The sequence below is a fragment of the Bos indicus x Bos taurus genome, chromosome 7 (genome assembly GCF_003369695.1).
Source record: "Bos indicus x Bos taurus breed Angus x Brahman F1 hybrid chromosome 7, Bos_hybrid_MaternalHap_v2.0, whole genome shotgun sequence".
In the NCBI taxonomy this organism is placed as follows: Eukaryota; Metazoa; Chordata; class Mammalia; order Artiodactyla; family Bovidae; genus Bos; species Bos indicus x Bos taurus.
This window is the reverse complement of record NC_040082.1, coordinates 108,115,067-108,137,981: the sequence shown is the minus strand read 5'-3', so window position 1 is coordinate 108,137,981 and position 22,915 is coordinate 108,115,067. Positions and strand designations below refer to the sequence as shown.

General features: G+C 39.8%; 1 protein-coding gene and 1 non-coding gene across 3 annotated transcripts in view; both read right to left on the bottom strand.

The window, feature by feature from the left end:
• Positions 1-20,425, bottom strand: part of ZNF879 (zinc finger protein 879) — a 46,836-nt gene extending 26,411 nt beyond the window's left edge. The window contains exons 1-5 of one of the 2 annotated variants that reach the window (XM_027548724.1): positions 20,312-20,425; positions 19,170-19,240; positions 16,223-16,349; positions 15,685-15,780; positions 4,394-6,611 (exon numbers count right to left, since the gene is read on the bottom strand). In XM_027548724.1, the coding sequence (XP_027404525.1) occupies positions 5,164-6,611; positions 15,685-15,780; positions 16,223-16,349; positions 19,170-19,202 (1,704 nt within the window). In that variant the 5' untranslated portion in view covers positions 19,203-19,240; positions 20,312-20,425 and the 3' untranslated portion in view covers positions 4,394-5,163. Of the gene's footprint in view, positions 1-4,393; positions 6,612-15,684; positions 15,781-16,222; positions 16,350-19,169; positions 19,241-20,311 lie in introns of those variants that run through there. The other variant, XM_027548725.1, reaches the window with a different exon arrangement.
• Positions 14,894-15,090, bottom strand: LOC113896763. Its single transcript, XR_003512124.1, has one exon. It is a non-coding gene; the product is annotated as a U2 spliceosomal RNA (small nuclear RNA).
• Positions 20,426-22,915: the final 2,490 nt, after the last annotated feature.

Here is a 22,915-nt window from a genome sequence, read left to right as displayed (position 1 = left end):
ATGAAATTAAAAGATGCTTGCTCCTTGGAAGAAAAGCTATGACCAAACTAGACAGCATATTAAACAGCAGAGACATTACTTTGCTGACAAAGGTCCCTCTAGCCAAAGCTATGGTTTCTCCAGTAGTCATGTATGAATGTGAGAGTTCGACTACATAAGACAGCTGAGCACCTAAGAATTGACGCTTTTGAACTGTGGTGTTAGAGAAGACTCTTGTGAGTCCCTTAGACTGCAAGGAGATCCAACCAGCCCATCCTAAAGGAAGTAAGTCCTGAATATTTATTGGAAGGACTGACACTGAAGCTGAAACTCCAATACTCAGGCCACCTGATGCAAAGAACTGATTCACTGGAAAAGATCTCAATGTTGGGAAAGACTGAAGGCAGGAGAAGAAGGGGATGGCATAGGATGAGATGGTTTGATGGCACCACCGACTCGATGGACATGAGTTTGAGCAAGTTTCAGGAGTTGGTGATGGACAGGAAAGACTGCATGTGGCAGTGCATGGGGTCGCAAAGAGTTGGACATGACTGAGCAACTGAACTGAAGAATGCTATGACCTTGAGCTTGCCCTTTGTACAACATCTGAAGTCATTACATCTTAAACTTTATCCTTAAACTATTTCTTCCTTAAACTTTATATTAAACTATATGTTCAGCTTATCTAAGTTCTTCAGCCATGAAGATCTTTGTTTTATTCTCACTCAGTGCAGAGTTGGACCAAAAATTGGTATTTATTTTTACTGACATACACGTTGGTCTTCATATTGATCATCATTGTGACTGGCCTGGGCAGCCTCTTCTTGATGAGGGACTCTCTTTCAGGCATCAAACAAGCTGAGGAATTCTCTGCTCCTCTCCAAGTCATTTCCTTGCCTCACAGAGTTAATTATCTCCTGAATTTTCTGTTTTTGTGGTAGCTAGTTTCCAAATATGGTCATCCAATGAACCATGCTCCCTGGTATTAATGTCCTTTTATAATTTTCTTGCCTTGAATCTGGACCAAATCTTGTTAATGTTGTGACTTCCAAAACTGAGTTATAAGATTTGTGCTTCTACCTAGGTCTCTCAGGATGCTTGCTCTAGGGACACGGTCTCTCTGAAACTAGCTACCTTTCTGTGAGAAGCCCAATCTACATGGAGAAATCCAACCATGCTTCCAGCCTACAGTCATCAAAAACTGACAGTCTTGGGTATCAAGCCCAGTTGTGCCTCTAGCCCCACCTGCTACTTGAATGCAAACACATTAAGACACCCTAAGTAAGAATTGTTCAGCTGAGCCCAAACATGAAACCAAGACAGAAATAAATAATTTTTTTTTTAACTGTTGAATTTGGGCAAGAGTTGTTACACAGTGATGGATAATGTGGACCATGAACAATGAAATGGAGTCACTTATGTTCAAGGGATCTAAAAAGGAGCCAAGAGGCCATTAAGGCAGATGCAATATAAACTTTTGACACAGTCACAAGTTCCTGAGACCATCTAGAACCTGCTTTCCTTACTCATTAAAGATCATGGATTAGCAAACAATTTGCTGTCCACAAGTGACTGAATGCCACAATATTTCTATAAAAATACATCTATATAACACCTCTGGAATGCCTTATCGGTTGCTTTTATAAACCCTAATGTTTTGTTTCCCTTGGGAAATAAATAGTCCCCTTGGAGCACATTTGAGTTGCTGTTAGAATCTGTGCCTCTTGATTGCAATACTTAGGACCTCAAATACTTTTTCTTATTTGCAGTCTTCTATGTTTGGGTGGTTAATTATAACTAAAATACCATCTCATCCAATCACTTGTTTTTATGATCTTCCCCACATATCACTTAGTATAAACTTAATTTTGCAAAAAATGTTATCCCTAATGTAGTTTCCCATGACTTTTTAGGACTCAGTATGTTTTAAAATTCATCTGTGTTTTGTATATAGCTTTGGTTCACTGATTTTCATTGATGTTTACTGAATACATTCTCCTACTAATGGACATTCAGACTACTTCCAAATATTTGCTATTATGATCAGTACAAGTATCTTTATATATGATTCTTTGTGCTCATATGCAAACATTTATCTAGCATGTACAGGTGCCAGTGTATTACAGCAAGCAAATATTCGACTTTGTAAGATGTCAATGATCTGTATTGATTTATACTCCCACTAGTAGGGTATGAATCCCAGTTATTTCACATATATTCCAAAACTCAGTATTGTAATACATATTTGCTCATCTGTACTTATAAAATCATATCTATGGTCCGAATTTACATTGGTCCCAATGAAATATCCTTTTATGTTTTTAGAAATTTCTCTTTTCTCATCTATGAAATAAGTAGTCATGTATTCAGATCACTTTTTTTCTATTAGGTTTTTCTTTTTAATTGATCCATACAAATCATTCAGATTTTCTAGAAAACATACTGGGCATGTTGTAGAAACATTTCATTCTGTTTTGTGTCTTTTCCTTTTTGGTATATTCTGATAACCACAAGTTCCCTATTTCAATGTGAGCAAACATTATAAACATTTTATAAAGCTTATTTGTGTCCTGTTTAAAAAATCCTTATCTTGTGGTCATAAAGTTATTGCTTACATATTCTTCCAAAAGTCAGTTTTGCCTAGCATATAACTCTTGATATGGTGACAGCAGGCATAGAAAAAAATAGGTTTTTTTCTATGTGGATGAACCATTTATGCTTCTTAGAACCATTATTGAGTAGTCTATTCTTTCCCCATACTTGTCATGTCATGAATACTTCTAATCTTTTACCATTTTTTTTTCAGCCGGTTTTTTGGTAAATAGCTTTTTATCCAGTTATAAACTTCTTTCCTACTTCTGCTTGGTTAAAGTTTTTAATCATGAGTAGGTGCTGAGTATTTTGGTTGTTTTTTTTGCATCTATTGAGACGAACCTATGGATTTCTGTTAATATTAAAATGGCACATAGCATCTGTAAGCTTCCTAATGTTAAAACAACCCATGCATCTCCATGAATAACCTGTACTTATCAGTAAAACTAGTACTATGTCTAGGTACTTTGGGGCTCCATCTGCTTATGCCTTGTTTAGGATTTTTACATGTGTTGATGGCTGATACTGGACTGCAATCTTTCTTGTATTTTCCTTGCCTGATTTTGGTACTGGGTTATATTAAAAATCATCAAACTTACAGATTATCTCCTCTGAAGGATCCTGCTAAAGATATAAATATTACCTGCAAGTTTGATAGGCCTCACCTTAAAAATATTGTGTGATTTTTGATGATTTTAGGTCATTGATACTTATGGAATGCTATGGTCTGAATGTTTGTGTCCCCTCAAAATACATGTTGAAATCCAACCCCAAAGGTGATGTTATTAGGAGGTGGAGCCTTGGGAGGTATCTCTCATGAGGCTACCTCCCTCATGAATAGATCAGTGCCCTTAAAAAAAGAGGCCCTGAGAGATCCCTCACCATGAGGACATGGTGAGAAGGCACCAGAAATAAGGGGATTTTAACCACAACACAACCATGTTGATACCCTGATCTTAGACTTCCCAGCCATAATTGTGAGAAATAAATTTCCATTGTTTATAAGCTATCCAGTCTCTGGTATTCTGGTATAGCACTCCAAACTAAGAAGCTCTATCTTTCCTAGGAAAGTTATGTATTTCCTAGGAACTTCCCTTAGGTAATCAGAGAATTTAAAAGAATGGTTATATGAAAAGGGACATTGCAAGCAGAATACTAAACGACCCTGAAGAATTTGTTCCTCACAAGTCTGAAACAATGAGACTGATTAGTCCTAAGAGGCAAAACTGAATTCACTAATTTTTGCTTTACTTAATCTCCACTCCTAACCATTTTGGAGGGTTTTTTTTTTTAAAGCACCTTGGCAAATAGAAAAAAACTAACAGTTTTTTCAATGAAATGAGTATTCTGGTTCTTAAGTGCTTGCTTACTCCTGATAAAATTGGCAAAATTAGATGTTAGCCTCTGTGAAGCTCAACAATATTAGCATGATTTGTTTTTATCTTGTTCAAATTACTGTTCACATTGTAGAAATGGTTTCTGGGATCAATAACTTGTTAAAGGACGCAGCCCAATTTTTGGAGGAAAAAGCATCTGAACTTAGAGCCTCAACTTTTGTCTAGTGGTCCTCACAGTGTGAAACAGAGCAAGCATCACCTGATGGAGGTGAAAGTAAAACATAAGCGTGAAAACTACCTTGTTCACTTGACCTAACAGGAGGACAACCAGAGTTCCATGTGTTCCTGGGTCTTCCTGGTGGCTGGTAACCAGAGAATTCAAGGAAGCAGGCACACAGCCTTGCGGCCAAGAGTCATGCTCCCTATGCTTACATTGCAAGATAATTTTTAACAACTCTTATCAGTAAATCAACTTGCAAAAGCAGTAGTTGTCTAAATTATCTTTAATTCTCAAGGTAATACAACACTGGTAATCAATTTATGAGAAAAACAAGTGAAATACCATGTATTTTGTGATTTGAAATAAAGTAACTTTAGATCTGATTCAGAATTTGGAACAAGTAGTCAGGGAGAACACTCCCAAAACTTAAACCAGTTTACAGAGTGATTTTATTTTCAGGTGAATGGCTTAGGAAGCACAGGAGAAATAACTCAAAAGTTTTAACCACCACCAAGTACAGAAGTTGCTTTTAAACTCTTAAAAAAACAAATTTTACTGACAGTGAGGTAGTTCCAGGTCATCTGTTTACATTTCATCTCTAATACATTTTTCTTAGTACAACTGGCTTTGAAACTCAAATGCAGTTTCAAAAATATACAATCCTAGACTAATCCAAAGTCTGGATTTTATGGCTGCACTTTTCCATTAATCAACAAGCTTCCCAGTGATGCCTGTGAAAGCTGGTGGCTGTTACCACATATCACTAGAAAAAAAATAAAATACCAACCCTTTGATCTGATAAATTTTCTATTTTATAGTCAGTAATAAGTTAAGAATGTATGAAGAAACATTTTATACAAGCTTTCCTAATATTTCTAAGGTTACCTTCCATCATAAGTTTCTGATGTTTGGCAAGGTCTAAATCCTGAAGTTTAATGCACAATTAACTACTCGTGATTTTCTCCCCAGAATGAATTCTTTGATATTTTGTAAGGAATGAACTTCAGTTGGAAGGTTTTTCCCCATGTATTTAACTTATAGTTTTTCTCCAGTATGAGTCCTCTGATGATTTGTAAGAGACGAGCTCTGACTGAAAGCTTTCCCACATTCTTTACATTTATAGGGCTTTTCTCCTGTATGAATTCTCATATGTGTCATAAGGGATGAACTTTGTCTAAAGGCTTTCCCACATACTTTACAATTATATGGTTTCTCTCCAGTATGAATTCTCTGGTGCTGAATGAGTGCTGAGCTTTGGTTGAAAGCTTTTTCACAGTCATTACATTTATAAGGTTTCTCTCCGGTATGAATCTTTCGATGAGTATTAACTGCTGAGTGCGAACTGAAAGCTTTTCCACATTCCTTACAATTATATGGTTTCTCTCCAGTATGGATTCTGTTGTGTATATTAAGCCGTGAAATCCAGGAGAAAGCTTTCCCACATTCATTACATTTGTAGGGTTTTTCTCCAGTGTGAATTCTTTGATGTTGTATAAGAGCTGAGCTTTGGCTAAAGGCTTTCCCGCATTCTTTACAGGCATAAGGTTTCTCACCAGTGTGAATTCTCTGATGTATAATAAGGGCTGAGTGGTAACTAAACACCTTTCCACACTCATTACAATTAAAAGGTTTCTCTCCAGTATGAATTCTGTGGTGTCTACTTAGTCGTGATATTGAAGTAAAGGCTTTCCCACACTGACTACATTCATATGGTTTCTCTCCAGTATGAATTCTATGATGCTGAATAAGAGATGAGCACTGGCTAAAGGTTCTCCCACATTCATTACACTTATAGGGCTTTTCTCCAGTATGAATTCGCTGGTGATTATTAAGGGATGAACTACCTTTAAATGTTTTTCCACATTCATTACATTTATAGGGTCTCTCTCCAGTATGCATTCTCTGATGTCCAATGAGAGATGTAGTGAAACTGAAGGCTTTTCCGCATTCACTACATATGTAAGGCTTCTCTCCAGTATGAACTCTCAGGTGCTGAGTTAGAGACGAGCTTTGGCTAAAAGCTTTCCTACATTCCTTACATTTATAGAGTTTCTCTCCAGTATGGATTCTCTGATGTTTACTCAGGGAAGAACTGTGGAGGAAGATTTTCCCGCAGATATTACACTTGTAACACTTACGCACTGTGCTGATTCCCAGCTGTTTAAATAGAATTGAATACTGCTGTGAACAAGGTTTCCTTCCTCTGGAAATGATTCTGGGTTTTCTAATAAGTGATAATTTCAGATCAAGATTTTTCCCAAGGTCAATACCTATAAAGCTCTTGTCCTTCATGCATGTTTTCTTGATGGTAACTAAGACTTCCCTCAAAGCTCTGTTCTCTTTGCTTTGTTGATTCTCTAGGGTTTCCTCGTTTATGTAGATTTTTCCCAACCTAAAGTCAAAAGGACCATCACCTAAGAGTTGATTCATTACTTCCTGATTTTCTTCTTCAGAAATTCTGGTTTCAAACAAGCTCTCCCATCCTAAAATAAATGAAACATGTAAGTCTCTCTTGCACTGAGAATAAAGAAAAATAACATAAAAAAATACAAGGATGGCTAACAACTATATTTATGGAGTGCTTAGAAGAGGTACTTGCCAAAGATGTTCAAACTACTGCACAACTGCACTCATTTCACACGCTAGCAAAGTAATGCTCAAAATTCTCCAAGTTAGGCTTCAACAGTACGTGAACCAAGAACTTTCAGATATTCAAGCTGGATTTAGAAAAGGCAGAGGAACCAGAGATCAAATTGCCAACATCTACTGGATCATAGAAAAAGCAAGAGAATTTCAGAAAAACATCTACTTTGCTTTATTGATGATGGCAAAGCCTTTGACTGTGTGGATCACAACAGACTGTGGAAGATTCTTAAAAAGATGGGAATCCCAGACCACCTTACCTGCCTCCTGAGAAACCTGTATGCAGGTCAAGAAGCAACAGTTAGAAATGGACGTGAAACAACAGACTGGTTCAAAATCAGGAAAGGAGTACGTCAAGGCTATATATTATCACCCTGCTTATTTAACTTATATGCAGAGTACATCAAGCAAAATGCTGGGTTGGCTGAAGCACAAGCTGGAATCAAGATTGCTGGGAGAAATATCAATAACCTCAGATATGCAGATGACACTACCTTTATGGCAGAAAGCAAAGAGGAACTAAAGGGCCTCTTGATGAAAGTGAAAAAGGAGAGTAATAAAGCTGGCTTAAAACTCAACATTCAAAAAACCAAGATTATGGCATCCAGTCCTATCACTTCATGGCAAATAGATGGGGAAACAATGGAAACAGTGAGAGACTTTAGTTTCTTGGGCTCCAAAATCACTGCAAATGGTGATTGCAGCCATGAAATGAAAAGATGCTTGCTCCTTGGAACAAAAGCTATGACAAACCTAAACAGTGTATTTAAAAGCAAAGACATCTCTTTGCTGACAAAGGTCCATCTAGTCAAAGCTATGCTTTTTCCCGTAGTCAGGTTTGGACGTGAGAGCTGGACCATAAGGAAATCTAAGCACCAAAAAATTGATGCTTTTGAACTGTGGTGTTGGAGAAGACTCTTGAGAGTCCCTTGGACTGCAAGGAGATCCAACCAGTCCATCCTAAAGGAAATCAGTCTTGAATATTCATTGGAAGGACTGATGCTGAAGCTGAAATTCCAATACTTTGGCCACTTGATGCGAAGAACTGACTCACTGGAAAAGACCCTGAAGCTGGGAAAGATTAAAGGCAGGTGAAGGGGATGGCATAGGATGAGATGGTTGGATGGCATCACCAACTTGATGGACATGAATCTGAGTAAGCTCCAGGAGTTGACGATGGCCAGGGAAACCTGGCATGCTATAGTCCACGGTGTCACAAAGAGTCAGACACGACTGAGCAACTGAACTGAACTGAGAAAAGGGTGAGAAAAAGAAGGGCAAGAAAAAGAAGCAGAATGGAAGATCTACCTGGGTGGGGAAAAGTCTGAAGAAAACTATATGTGGGTGGGCTGAGGAACTGAGATGGGAGCTCTTCTGGTAAAGGAACCAGGCCTGATCTAGTAACAAAGCAGAGGTCAGCAGGGTATACAGTATATCTGCATACAGCAGGTTGTATATTATTCAGCTTCATCTTTCAGGTCAGCCATCAGTACATTCAAGCCAAAACCAAGAGAAAATTGCAGAGGGGCTATAAACAAGTGGGAGAAGCACTGCCTCTAAAAGTCTCTTTGAAACACAGCCTCAACTAGTGAAGTTTCGGGACTCCCTTGAGTGCTATGAATAATGTAATCCATTTCACTGACAGTGCCTACTTGGCATCCACTATGTACCACGCAAAGGTCAAGACTCAGGATTACAGAGAACATGCCAGATAAGAGTCGCGTTTTCACAGGGCTTACATTCTAACAGCCAATATTGACAATGACCAAGTAACCAAATAAAGTACTGGGAGTGATGACAACTGTGAGAAAATAAACAAAAACAAGGTGATGTGTACAACTTGATATTTCAAACTATGGTGAGGAAATAAAATTAAAGATTTAAATAACATAAAGAGTTGTCCATGTAAAAATTGGGTAAGAAGAGCAATTACAAAGGCCACAAGGCAGGAAAAAGCTCTGTGTGTTTGCAGAATACAAAGAACTAGTGTGGCCTAAGCAAGAGGGAAACAGGGGAGAGTGCTACAAGAGGAGGAGATGAGATGGGCAGGGGGTCACATCATGCAAGGTTTTGTAAAATATAGGGCAGTATTTGGAATTTCTTCTAAGGATCACTGCGGGGTTGGAAGAACATGATGGTTTTGTTTAAAAAGGAAAACTATGGAGTTGTGTGACAAATGGACTGTAATTGGGGGGAAAGAGGAAAAGAAAACAAAGACAGGTGCAGGGCTGCCAATTAGGAGGCTCCGCCAGTCTTCCTGGATGAAGGTTACGGCAGTTTGCACTGGCATGGTAACGGAAGCAGGCACACTGGGGTATTTTAAAAACAGAGACCACAGGGATGTTCACCTGTGAATAAGGAGTACAGAATAAGTGAGAGGACTCAACCGTAATGCCTAGCTTTTGGCTTGGGGTTTCCCTGGTGGCTCAGATGGTAAAGACTCTGCCTGCAATGCAAGAGACTCGGGTTCAATCCCTGGGTCAGAAAGATCCCCTGGAGAAGGGATCTCCACTATTCTTGCCTGGAGGATTCCATTAACAGAAGAGGCTGGTGGGCTACAGTCCAAGGGGTAGCAAACAGTCAAACACAACTGAGCAACTAACACTCTGGCCTGGGGAATCCAATGGAGATGCGGCTATATAGTGATACAGGGAACACTGCGAGAGTACATTTTTGAAAATGATTTCGTCTACCATTTTTATCACTTAGATTACTATTCAAGAATGGGGTTACTGATTCAAAAGGAATGAATATATTTTATAATAGAGCTTTAATATTCTTATATAAAAAGGAAATGTATAATCATTGTAAGAAAAATTAAGAAATTCCAGAAAACTATTAAAATGAAAATGTAGTTTACCCATAAACATATCATGCAAATATAATCAATCACTGCTAAATGTGGAATTTAGCTCACCAGAATTTTTCAATAGAGAAAGAAAACACTTTTACTTAAAAAATTAAAATGGGTTGAAACTAACCTTCCTGCACCACTTCACTTAAAAAAATTATTGTGTGGTACATATATACAATAAAATATTACTCAGCCATTAAAAAGAACGAAATCTTGCCATTTGTAGCAATGTGGACAGACCTACAGTGTCATGTTAAGTCAGAGAAAGAAATATCATATGACCTCCCTTATATGTGGAATCTAAAAAGAAATGATACAAATGAATTTACATACAAAACATAGAGACTCACAGACTTAGAAAAAGGAACTCATGGTTGCCAGTGGGAAGAGATAGTTAGGGACTTTGGGAAGGTCACATACACACCGCTATACTCAAAACGGATATTCAGCAAGGATCTATAGTACATAGAACTCTGTTTAACGCTGTGTGCCAGCCTGGATGGGAGAGGAGTTTGGGGGAGAATGGATACATGAATATGTATGGCTGAGTCCCTTCTCGGTTCACCTAAAACTACCACAACATTGTTAATTGGTTATACACCAATACAAAATAAAAACTTTAAAGTTTGGGGATAAAAATCATGAACTTCTCTCCATGTGAATGACAGTACGCTGATATCATTTTGATGGCTACAGAATATTCCAGTACATGAATATGTCACATTTAATAAATCCCCTTCTAAGTCATTTAGCTTTCTTTACTTCAAGTAATGCCTCATGTTAAAGCAAACATTCCTTTACACTATCTTTGCAGCTCTGCACAATTATGGAATTATTTTCTTAAGAAAAATTCTTAAGCCTGGGATTTCTGTAAATAAAGCCAGAAATACTTCAAACAAAATCCCACTAAAGACAGTGCTTACTGCTCAGAACAGTAGCAAAACACTGAATGTGTATTTTTTAACCTTTTGTAATATTCCCTATTAAAGGGAAAAATGATATTTCTTTACTTTGAATTTCTCTGATTTATAATGAAGTTGAGTAGTTTTTCAATAAATCTTTTTAATCATAATTCTTGCCTTGAGAACCCCAAGAACAATATGAAAAGGCAAAAAGATTGGACACTGAAAGATGAACTCCCCAGATCAGTAGCTGCTCAGTATGCTACTGGAGATCAGTGGAGAAATAACCCCAGAAAGAATGAAGGGATGGAGCCAAAGCAAAAACAACACCCGGTTGTGGATGTGACTGGTGATAGAAGCAAGGTCTGATGCTGTAAAGAGCAATATTGCACAGGAACCTGGAATGTTAGGTTCATGAATCAAGGCAAATTGGAAGTGGTCAAACAGGAGACGGCAAGAGTGAACATCAACATGCTAAGAATCAGTGAACTAAGATGGACTGGAATGGGTGAATTTAACTCAGATGACCATTGTATCTATCACTCTGGGCGGGAATCACTTAGAAAAAATGGAGTAGCCATCATAGTCAACAAAAGAGTCCAAAATGTAGTACTTGGATGCAATCGCAAAAATGACAGAATGATCTCTGTTTGTTTCCAAGGCAAACCATAAAAATATCACGGTAATCCAAGTCTATAACCCTGACCAGTAATGCTGAAGAAGCTGAAGTTGAACGGTTCTATGAAGACCTACAAGACCTTTTAGAACTAACACCCCCAAAAGATGTCCTTTTCATTATAGGGGACTGGAATGCAAAAGTAGGAAGTCAAGAAACACCTGGAGTAACAGGCAAATTTGGCCTTGGAGTACATAATGAAGCAGGGCAAAGGCTAATAGACTTTTGCCAAGACAACGCACTGGTCATAGCAAACACCCTCTTCCAACAACACAAGAGAAGACTCTACACATGGACATCACCAGATGGTCAACACTGAAATCAGATTGATTATATTCTTTGCAGCCAAAGATGGAGAAGCTCTATACAGTCAACAAAAACAAGACTGGGAGCTGACTGTGGCTCAGATTATGAGCTCCTTATTGCCAAATTCAGTCTTAAATTGAAGAAAGTGGGGAAAACCACTAGACCATTCAGGTATGACCTAAATCAAATCCGTTATGATTATACAGTGCAAGTGAGAAATAGATTTAAGGGGCTAGATCTGATAGATAGAGTGCCTGATGAACTATGGATGGAGGTTTGTGACATTGTACAGGAGACAGGGATCAAGACCATCCCCAAGGAAAAGAAATGCAAAAAAGCAAAATGGCTGTCTGGGGAGGCCTTACAAATAGCTGTGAAAAGAAGAGAAGCAAAAAGCAAAGGAGAAAAGGAAAGTTATTATCCATCCAAATGCAGAGTTCCAAAGAAGAGCAAGGAGAGATAAGAAAGCCTTCCACAGTGATCAATGCAAAGAAATAGAGGAAAACAACAGAATGGGAAAGACTAGAGATCTCTTCAAGAAAATTAGAGATACCAAGGGAACATTTCATGTAAAGATGGGCTCGATAAAGGACAGAAATGGTATGCACCTAACAGAAGCACAAGATATTAAGAAGAGGTGGCAAGAATACACAGAAGACCTATACAAAAAAGATCTTCATGACCCAGATCATCATGATGGTGTGATCACTCACCTAGAGCCAGACATCCTGGAGTGTGAAGTCAAGTGGGCCTGAGGAAGCATCACTACGAACAAAGCTAGTGGAGGTGATGGAATTCCAGTTGAGCTATTTCAAATCCTAAAAGTTGATGCTGTGAAAGTGCTGCACTAAATTTGTCAACAAATTTAGAAAACTCAGCAGTGGCCACAGAACTGGAAAAGGTCACTTTTCATACCAATGCCAAAGAAAGGAAATGTCAAAGAATGTTCAAACTACCACACTATTGCACTCATCTCACACACTAGTAAAGTCATGCTCAAAATTCTCCAAGCCAGGCTTCAGCAATACGTGAACTGTGAACTTCCAGATGTTCAAGCTGGTTTTAGAAAAGGGAGAGAAACCAGAGATCCAAGTGCCAACATCTGCTTGGAAAAAGCATCATCAACAAGAGAGTTCCAGAAAAACATCTATTTCTGCTTTACTGACTATGCCAAAGCCTTTGACTGTGTGGATCACAGTAAACTATGGAAAATTCTGAAAGAGATGGGAATACCAGACCACCTGACCTGCCTTCTGAGAAACCTGTATGCAGGTCAGGAAGCAACAGTTAGAACTGGACATGGAACAACAGACTGGTTCCAGGAGTACGTCAAGGCTGTATATTGTCACCCTGCTTATTTAACATATATGCAGAGTACATCATGAGAAACACCGGGCTGGAGGAAGCACAAGCTGGAATCAAGATTGCCAGAGAAATATCAATAACTTCAGATATGCAGATGACACCACCCTTATGGCAGAAAGAGAAGAGGAACTCAAAAGCCTCTTGATCAAAGTGAAAGAGGAGAGTGAAAAAGTTGGCTTAAAGATCAACATTCAGAAAACTAAGATCATGGCATCCGGTCCCATCACTTCATGGGAAATAGATGGGGAAACAGTGGCTGATTTTATTTTGGGGGGCTCTAAAATCACTGCAGATGGTGACTGCAGCCAAGAAATTAAAAGACACTACTTGGAAGGAAAGTTATGACTAACCTAGAGAGCATATTCAAAAGCAGAGACATTACTTTGTCAACAAAGGTCCATCTAGTCAAGGCTATGGTTTTTCCAGTAGTCATGTATGGATGTGAGAGTTGGACTATAAAGAGAGCTGAGTGCAGAAGAATTGATGCTTTTGAACTGTGGTGTTGGAGGAGACTCTTGAGAGTCCCTTGGACTGCAAGGAGATCCAACCAGTCCATCCTAAAGGAGATTAGTCCTGAGTGTTCATTGGAAGGACTGATGTTGAAGTTGAAACTCCAATTTTTGGCCACTTGATGCAAAGAGCTGACTCATTGGAAAAGACCCTGATGCTGGGGAAGATTGAGGGCAGGAGGAGAAGTGGACAACAGAGGATGAGATGGTTGGATGGCATCACTGACTCAATGGACATGAGTTTGGGTAAACTCTGGGAGTTGGTGATGGACAGAGAAGCTTGGCATGCTGCGGTTCATGGGGTCACAAAGAGTCAGACACAACTTAGCAACTGAACTGACTGACTTGTGCCTTTGTGCTATAATTATTTGGAACTTTACCCCTTCCTTTTACTTTTATATTCCACAGCCATGACAGCAATGATAACAATATTAATAGTGAAAAATGGGAAACTAAAATTTCCAAAAGGAAGACTGTTTAATAAAATATGGCTTAACAATACAGTAGAGTTCTTTCAATGAGGTAGACCTCTATTCAATGATGGCTAAATAATTGAACATTTATAACTAAAAACAAGCTCAAGAACAATATGTACAATCAATCTGTTTCTCTGTGTGTCTTTCTCATATACAAACACACTCAAATATTCATAGTCTGAAAGAATAGTAAAATATTAACAATGACTCAGTATGGTTGGTAAAATTTCAAACCAATCTTTTCTTTTGTTTTTCTGTTTCTCACTTTAATACCATGCACACCTCAAATAAATTAAAAATAATTAATTTTTAAAATCTTACAAAAGAATATAGTCAATTTGAAATTAGTAATTTCTTTGCCAATCAGAAAGCTCACAACCAAATTTGAAACTCATTCAACAGATATATTTATTTCTGAAAGCTGTGACTGAATTTCTGTTTCATATTGTTATTCTTACAGTCATGCACCTCCAACTGTCCATGGAATATGGCAGAATATTTGTCAGTAAGTGGGTAGAGAAAAAAATCACTGAAATGAAAAAAAGACTTGGGTCTTCAAAGCAGTGGCCCCCATGAATGCTGAAGAGTATTAAAAAAAAAAAACTTCCTTGATATAGCTTAATGAAACTTGTGAATTTCAAGATAAAAAGGATATCAAAAAATGAAAAAGGAGAAAAGGGTTTTCTAAATGGAAACAGAGGTGGTGGGGGAAAGAGAGGCTTACAGTCAACAATACTCAACCCCAAAGCAGTGGAACAAAGGCTGAACAATTTCTAGGAAATAAAAACTGATGCCAGAGTTCTAGATTCAAAACATAATTCCCACAGGAGAGGGAAAAGAATTGATATTAGACAGGTACAAATAGAGTATACATGAACCTTTCTGAAACATTAGTCAGGAAATACTCTAGTCAAACCAAAGGCAAAAATCTCAAGACAGAACTCATAAATAGAAACACAGACTGAACTGACACAGAAAACCTATCTTTTGCCATCAGGATAAATAAGTTCCTGACAAGGAGCAAAACTCAAAAGAGTGAGTCATCCTCCAGTGTGAGAAGCAAAGACAAAATTTAAAATGCAACAGAAACCAAGACCTTATGATTCAGCAACCCACAGGGATTTTAGAGACTGAGAGATACATTTTAGCCGCCAGGGTCTGGACCATACTATTTTAAACTGTTAAGAACAGATACTACACTTAGATCTTAGCCAAAAGGCCGAGAAGTGATGGAACATGTTATTTTAAAATTGTTTCACACCAAAAGAATGAGGAGAAAGCTATGTTTAATATCTGCAAACCTTCTGCCTAAATTCAATAACTGTTACCATTTTGCTAACCTTGCTGTCTCTCTCTTGCATAGTACATAAATATACATGCATCATTTTGGTTTTTTAGCTAAACCATGTGTAAAAAGTAGCAGGTTAGTCAAAGCAAAGACCCAAGGTGGGACAATGAGGAATGCATTGTAGTGATAAAAGGTTTGTTCAAATCATAAAAAGAAAATAATTTAAGAAAATAATCAAACCAGTAAAAGAAAAAAGGAAGAAGATATGAATCACAAACCTTTACACATTACATGCTCTGCATTCAAATTACAAAGGACATATGACAAAGTACAACTCATACTGGAAGAATTCAACTCTCCCTCTGAGCCTGCTATACCAAGTACTCAAAAAGGTCGAGTGACGATATGCCCTTCCCAGCATTTCCCACCTATCCTGACACATCAAGGAGCGTCTTGGTCAGTATCTCCTCCTTACCGATCAGCAAAGCCCAAGCAGCTTGGAAATGCTATGCCCATTTCCCAATTACTGTCACTCACCTAGATATGTGCTTTGAGAAACTCCATTTTCCACCATCCAGGGGTCTTCCCCTTGTTCTAACCGGAGGATAACTTTTGGTTTGGAAAACAGAATCCCTGTTCATGAGCAAGAAAGAGAATGAATCCATGGTGCAGACATGAGTGGCCAGTCACTCACTCAGATCCAGCCCCAGAGTCTGGGGCAAAGGACAGTTAAGAGTAAATAGATTTGTTCTGAGAAGGGCTTAAAACCAGGCTCCCAGAGGAGGGCCAGGAAGTGGTCTCGGGAAGAAAGTCAGGGCTCTGGTTGTACATTCCTCTAAGCTGGAACCTCCTGTAAGACGCAGAGGGACAGAGTCCAGGGGGCAGAAGACAGGAAGAGTACAGAGAGGATGCCCATCACCAACTGTGCCAAGCTGAGACTTGTCCCTGCAGCTGAGGGCAACAGCAACCGCTGCTTTCTGAGTCTACCTGTGGGCTGAGTCTGGCCACGCCCTCCTCGGAGAGGGCACCAAGGTGCTCCCCCAGCAGATTCTACATCACAAGGAAATGTCCTTACCCAGAGAGAACAGGGTGCTGTAGTTCTCCAGCATCACCTCCTGGTACAAGGTTCTCTGCGCAGAGTCTAGGCACAGCCACTCGTCCCGGCTGAAGAACACAGCCACATCCCTGAATGTCACAGACACCTGTAACAGAAACCCATTCCTGCTCACCCAGGACCATACCCGCAGTGGGATGACTGAGCAGCAACCCTGTCACCATTCTAGGTTCTGAGCAGTTTCAAGCTGAATACTTCCTGACCACCCCTCATGTACTCAGCACATACATCTCTGTCACCTACCTACTGTCAGTGAAGCATTGTGCTCCCAGCAAAATGGAACTCAGCAGCCAAAGAACGTAAAACACTTGAAGTCGTGGAATAAAATCAGAATGAGGGAAACACAGAACTCTAGGCATAGAAAGGTACAACAATCACCTAGACCAAACTCATTTTACAGGTGAGACATGAGAACTGGGTTTTACAAGGAGCCTCCGGTACACTCACTCAGGGAGCAACAGGTGTGCTTGGATTCTGTGGTCACCTTGGACCACCTCTGTCTCGGATGAAAGGATGTTGCCAGTCACAGCGAAGGAGGCTTTGAGAAGGCCCCAGGCGTGGCTTTCCCAGAAGCAGCCCCAGCACGTGGGCTGTACAATCTTTGAAGAGCCAAGTGACAAGGCTGCAGCTGGGACTCTCCCCATCCCAGAAGCCTTTGTTCTACTTCTCTCTGAAACCAAGCAGGAGCCCTGAGGGGCCCTCCTATATACATAAAGCCTTTCCATGGTCTCCATTTCTTGTTTGTAGGAAAAGGGCTTCAACCTCCTAGACCTTTCTGAATCCCAAGGGGCATATTCAAACAGTCGCTAATGAGGGAATTGAGGGAATGCAGAAACAAAGGAACAGGAGTCAAGAAACAACTGTGCAGCCAAAAAGCAGGGTCCTGGTTCCTACTCAAGGGACACACATAAGAACGTATCTTTGAGTTCTTCTGCAGGAACTAAGGCCCCCACCCAGGCAGAGGATGGTTACTCAAGGCTGAGCGCAACAGTGCTGGAACACTGCCCTGTTACCTCACTGCCAACCAGTCAGAAGAAATTTACAGTCTGCAGCCCGTATCTCAAATTTTGCCTAAAAAAACTTTTCCCTGAAAACCATCAGGGAGTTGAGTTTTTTGCATACAAGCCATCTGTTCTTGCTCGGCCCTACAATAAACCTTTCCCACTCCAAACTCTGATGTTTTGGTTTGTTTGGCCTCACGGTACATCAGACACATGAATGTGGCTTTGGGAACATCTCCGGCTTCAGTGCATCACAAGTCACCTGTTTTAAACTGGTGGTCCCTTTCTTTTATTATTAAGAATCTTTTTTTTTTCTTTCAGCAAATTAGGAATGATCAACAAGCAAAAGAAAAAGGAATGTTGGACTTCCCTGATAGCCAGTGGTTAAGACTCTATGCTCCCACTGCAGAGGGATGGGTTCCATCCCTGGTCAGGGAACTAAGATCCTGCATGCCACATGGTGCAGACAAAAAAAGAAAAAGCAACATTAATGTAACTTCCTACCATCAAATACAAGGTTTGTTCACTTCTTGTTGTGTGTTCTTTCAGACTTTTTACATGATAATATGGCTCTAAATTTAAATAAAAATAAAATGTTACACAGGTAACTTTACCCCACTCAACACTTTTTATTTGCTGCCACATATCTCACTGTATAGATTACTTATAGATTATTAGATGGTTTACTTAACTAATCTACTGGTGGGTATTTAGGTTATTTCCATTTTTGTAACCCTAAAAATACTGGATTGAATGTCCCTGCACATCACAAAAAAGCTTATTTTCTTAGGACACATTTCTAGAGGTAAAAATACTTCCACACTTTATCCCTAAAATCCAGAAAGGCAGTCACAAGGCCAGGGTGTTCTTTGATTGGTAAGGGCAACGGCAAATTAAAAATAAAAGGCTGTTAGAAATAAGTGAGAAGACTCCAACCCCATCCTTCATTTTCTTTCCGAATTTCCCTTACCAAATGTATGTAAGTCTTTTTAATGGCTAAATAAGTCTCACAATTCAGGACTGTTTCCTCAAGGACCTGGTCACCATTTCCTAGGAGGAGATGGGCCTAACTTGCTACCTGACAAATTTCCAAACTGCAAAACTGGGTTATGCACTTAGCGATATGTAAGTGAGCTTTCTGTCTCTGCAATCTCTTTAGTGGATTGCCAGTAATACACAATACATTCTGGTGTAATGTTTACTCAATAATAAAAGTGTTTTCTTTCTCTTCTACTGATGTGGAAAGGTTTTCTGGGTTGGAAAGAGATTATGCTTTTAATTATTGTTCCCCAAGTGAAAGGGCAAAAAAGGGAAGAAATCACTGTGAACCAGATGCTTCTCACCTCAGGGAAGTCTCACTTCCCTGAATCTGTCCCCTCCTCCAAACCACAGCCCAAATTGTAACTTCTTTTCCTTTCAACAACTGTATAAGCCTAATACTGCTCATATGTATAAAACTGCACAATAGCAGGAAGAATCTCTGACCACAATAGTAGGAAGCATCTCTGACTACTAGGTCTTCTTTCTAGGATCTTCTTAGAAAATCACCCAGACTCTGATCAGGTATTACTGTAGTAGATTAGTTCTCAGTTGATTTCCTAGATTTGACTCCCCTATGTCTCTGCCCTCCATGGGGCAAAACAAACCTGGATCCTTCACAAAGCTCTGGGCATGGCATTGGCATGGGGCCTGTGGGCCCATTCATTTCCAAGTCAACAAGCACTAACTGGTTAAGTGGAAAATTCACAAAGAGGCTGGCCCTGCAGCAAGGGAAATACCGTCTTTTTGGAGTTCCTCAATTCTGGTCCCTCAGTGGGCTTCATTACCTAGAAAAGCTCAACAATAGATGACGCATGTCCCCAACCTCTAAGCCCAGAAGGCAGTTCAAGAAAGAAACCTTCACTCACCAGAGCCTGGGCTGGCAGCAACCTTGTGGCCATTTCTCCCTCCGTCCTGCTGCTCCTTTTAGAGAGGGCACCTAAAAGGGAGAAAGAAAGTGTGAGGTCTTTCCATTCTATCTGCACTCCCCTCCTCATTAGGGTTAGACCAGGTTAAGAAGTCTCCACAGGCTGAGCACCCTGTAGAAACCAAAGGAAACCTGGAAGCCCAGGCATTTCTGAGTTGGAGGGGACCTGTGCTTGACCACCAAAACCAGGAGTGCACAGTAAGCAGACTTCCAGTCCCTGAGCCTGCAACCTTTCAGCCAATGATTCATGAATAAAGATGAATTAAATGAAGGTATTAGAACCACCTGATACAAATTAACACTGTAAACAGCAGTCTCACCGGGCTCACAGAGACATTAAACTGATGAGACATGACAAATATTCTTCACACCTGCATTTAGGTATTTTGAGCTGTAGTAATTAGGATTATAATAATTCTTCAAATGTCATTTTAAGAACTGGTGTCCTTTTCAGAAACAGCCAACCAAAAATTAGTCCTCTTCTCTTCCTCTTGGACATTGTGTTTCCTTTGTGAAGAAAGTTATTAAACATCCTTAACTGTAAAAGGAAACGTTACCGATCCACCTTCCATACCCCCACGCTCCTAAAAGTACAAGACATAAAAAATACCTTCGTTAGCTAGAAATGAATTTAACATTTAGAGGAAAGGGACGTAACTTAACAAGTGGACAAAATTAAACACAAAAGGAAACAGTTAAGTCACTCAGGATTCAGCCTAGAAGAACAATGCCAAAATACAAGGTTGGCAAAAGGCATAAACATTAAGTTTCAGCTGCAGGGGAGAAAATACCAACAAACGGTAAAAGCTGAAAACCGCCTCAGGGCTCACGAATCCCGAAATGAGACACAGCTCCTTGCAATCTCTTCTCGAGGGACACCTTTCTGGGAGCCTGGCCCAGACTGAGCCGCGCCGTCCGTCGAGGGGCCTTGCCGGGGCAACGCCCCCTCCTCCGGCCGCGTTCACCTGCCAAGGCCGCCCGGGCTTGGACGCCCGAAGCTGGGACTCGCCGCAGCTGACCCTCTGTCCGCCCCCTGCTGTAGGAGCCTAACACCCCGGGCCCACTCTCAAAGGCAGTCTGTACCTGTGCTCGCCGGGACGTGGGAAGCGGCGGACCCTACAGAAGGTAAGAGGAGAACCTAGTGCAGGATACTTAGCGTCGCCGCCGCCAGGCCACCGGGCAGAACTGCGCGTGCGTACAGGAGAACCCTAGCGCTTTTCCTTTCGAACTATACTTCCCAGACGTCTCCACGGCACGGCCCTCTACGGAGACCGAGAAGGTCTAAGGAAGGGAAGGCTAGAGAAAGCAGTCTTGCAAAAGCCAGAGGCTGACGCCTCGGCTGTAACCACGTGTCCTTTCGTGCACCCGTTGCATTTAAAATTATGATGACAATGATAATAAGTGGAAAAAGTGAGCATGTAGTAGAAAACGTGGAAGACTAGCCGCTTGCTGCTGCTTTTTCTTGGTTATTGAGAAAACTGTTAGTATCTATTTAACGACTTTTTTAATTTAAAAAATTGTCTAAATTTTGTAACCTATAATAAAAAAAAAATATATATATATAATTTAACTGACACATGGGGTGAAAAGAAAAACATAGACCTAGTATTGCCCTTTTCGTGACATTCATTACTTCTTTTAAAAGGGTTCCTTTAAATTGTAAAGCTTGTTTTCCAGTATTGAGAGTAACCCCCTTCTTTCCCACTCCATCCTCATTGTCTGGCACTGTACATACCAAATAATACAATTCTATAAATATCAAGTGAATGCTTTTTTAAATAGCCACCATTAAAGTTTACAAAACCAGGCCTAAAACCAAAGGACACCTTAAGGTAGAGAATAAAGAGATTAATTATTATATACCAGGAAAATAATATGAGAAAGAGATCTGAAGCAAAAATAGTCAAATGCAACAGTACACACTGCTAACCTTAGAGAACTGCAAATCAAAACCACAATGAGCTAGCACTTTATCCATTAGGATAGCTGCTATCAAAACAAAGACAAGAACAAAATAATTCAGAAAGCAACTTGCATTGGTGAGGACTTGTTGAAATTGAATCCTTGTGAACTGCTGCTGAGAATGTAAAATGCTGCAGCTGTTACCGAGTCCAAGTTTGGTCTGCTCCTCTCACCACAGGCCAACAAATCTGAGCTTCAAGGTGTTGAGGCAAGGAGGAGACTTTAATCAGGGGAACGGCAGACCATGAAGATGGCAGGCTAGCGCCTCAAAATAATCATCTTATTGGGGTCTGGATGCCAGGATATTTTATAGATCAGAGAGAAAGAAGCAATGAGGAACTAAAGTCAAAAGGCAGACTAGAGAAGGAGAAGCAATGGGGAAACAAAGTGAAAGGGCCTTCAGTCTTGCAAAACATCTCCAAGGGAATGTCCAGCCGTCAGAAGTGGTGTGTTAATCTCTTCTGTTCACAGGTGGGCAGGGGCAAACTATCTCTTCACCAGTTGAACAAAGGTACTTTAATCAAACAGAGGGGCAGGGTGCTTCAGGCAAGCCACTGAGTATGATTATAATAATTAAAGCAATAAAAAGCGAGTCAAAGAAACAGTTTCCAACATGGAGTCAAAATTGGCTTCCTCCCTGCAACACAGCTGCTGTGGAAATAGTATGGTGGATCCTCGGTATTAAAAATAGAATTACTATATAATCCAGCAATTCCACTTCTAAGTATATTCCCCAAAGAATTGAAAGCAAGGACTCAAGCAGGTTATACACTACTGTTCACAGAAGTGTTATTCAAAATAGTGAAAAAGTAGGAAGAACTCAAGTGTCAGTGAACTGGTAAGTGGGTAAACAAAATGTGGTCTATGCATACAATGAAATGTTCATCCATAAAAAGGAAGGAATATCTGATATATGCTACAATATGGATGAATCTTGACACGAAAAGTAAAATAAGGCAAACTCAAAAAGACAAATATTGTATAATTCCACCTATATGAGGTGTCTACAATAGTCAGATTCATAGATGGAAAGTAGAATACTGGTTACCAGGGACTAAGGGAAGGAGGAAGTGAGGATTTCTTGTTTACTGGGTTTGGATTTCAGATTGAGATAATGAAAAAGTTCTGGAGATGACTAGTGGTGATGATGGCACAACAGTGAAAATATACTTAATGCTACTGAGCCATACACTTAAAAAAATGGTTGAACTGGTAAATTTTATATTATGTGTATTTTACCACAATAAAAGTAATAATTTAAAATAAAATAATTGTGAACCATTATTGGCAAGACAGCATTGAAATGTACATATTCTTCATATTCTTTAAAATAAAAACACTTCCATATATAGTTTTTAGTCATGTCCAATTCTTTGCAACCCCATGGACTATACAGTCCATGGAATTCTCCAGACCAGAAAACTGGAGTGGGTAGCCTTTCCCTTCTCCAGGGGATCTTCCCAACCCAGGGATCGAACCCAGGTCTCCCACATTGCAACATGAATTCTTTACCAGCTGAGCCACAAGGGAAGCCCCATATATAATTTTTAAAGTAATAAAACCCATACAGGTCTAGGAAAATGCCATCGGAGTACCAGAAATTGAAAATCTTGGAAGGTGTGTAGCAGATATGTGCCCTGAGAGCCAAAGGCTATCTAACAGAAAGATTCAGAAGAAAATAGAAAAAAAAGAGAAAGAAATAATTCCAAATAGATTACATGTAGA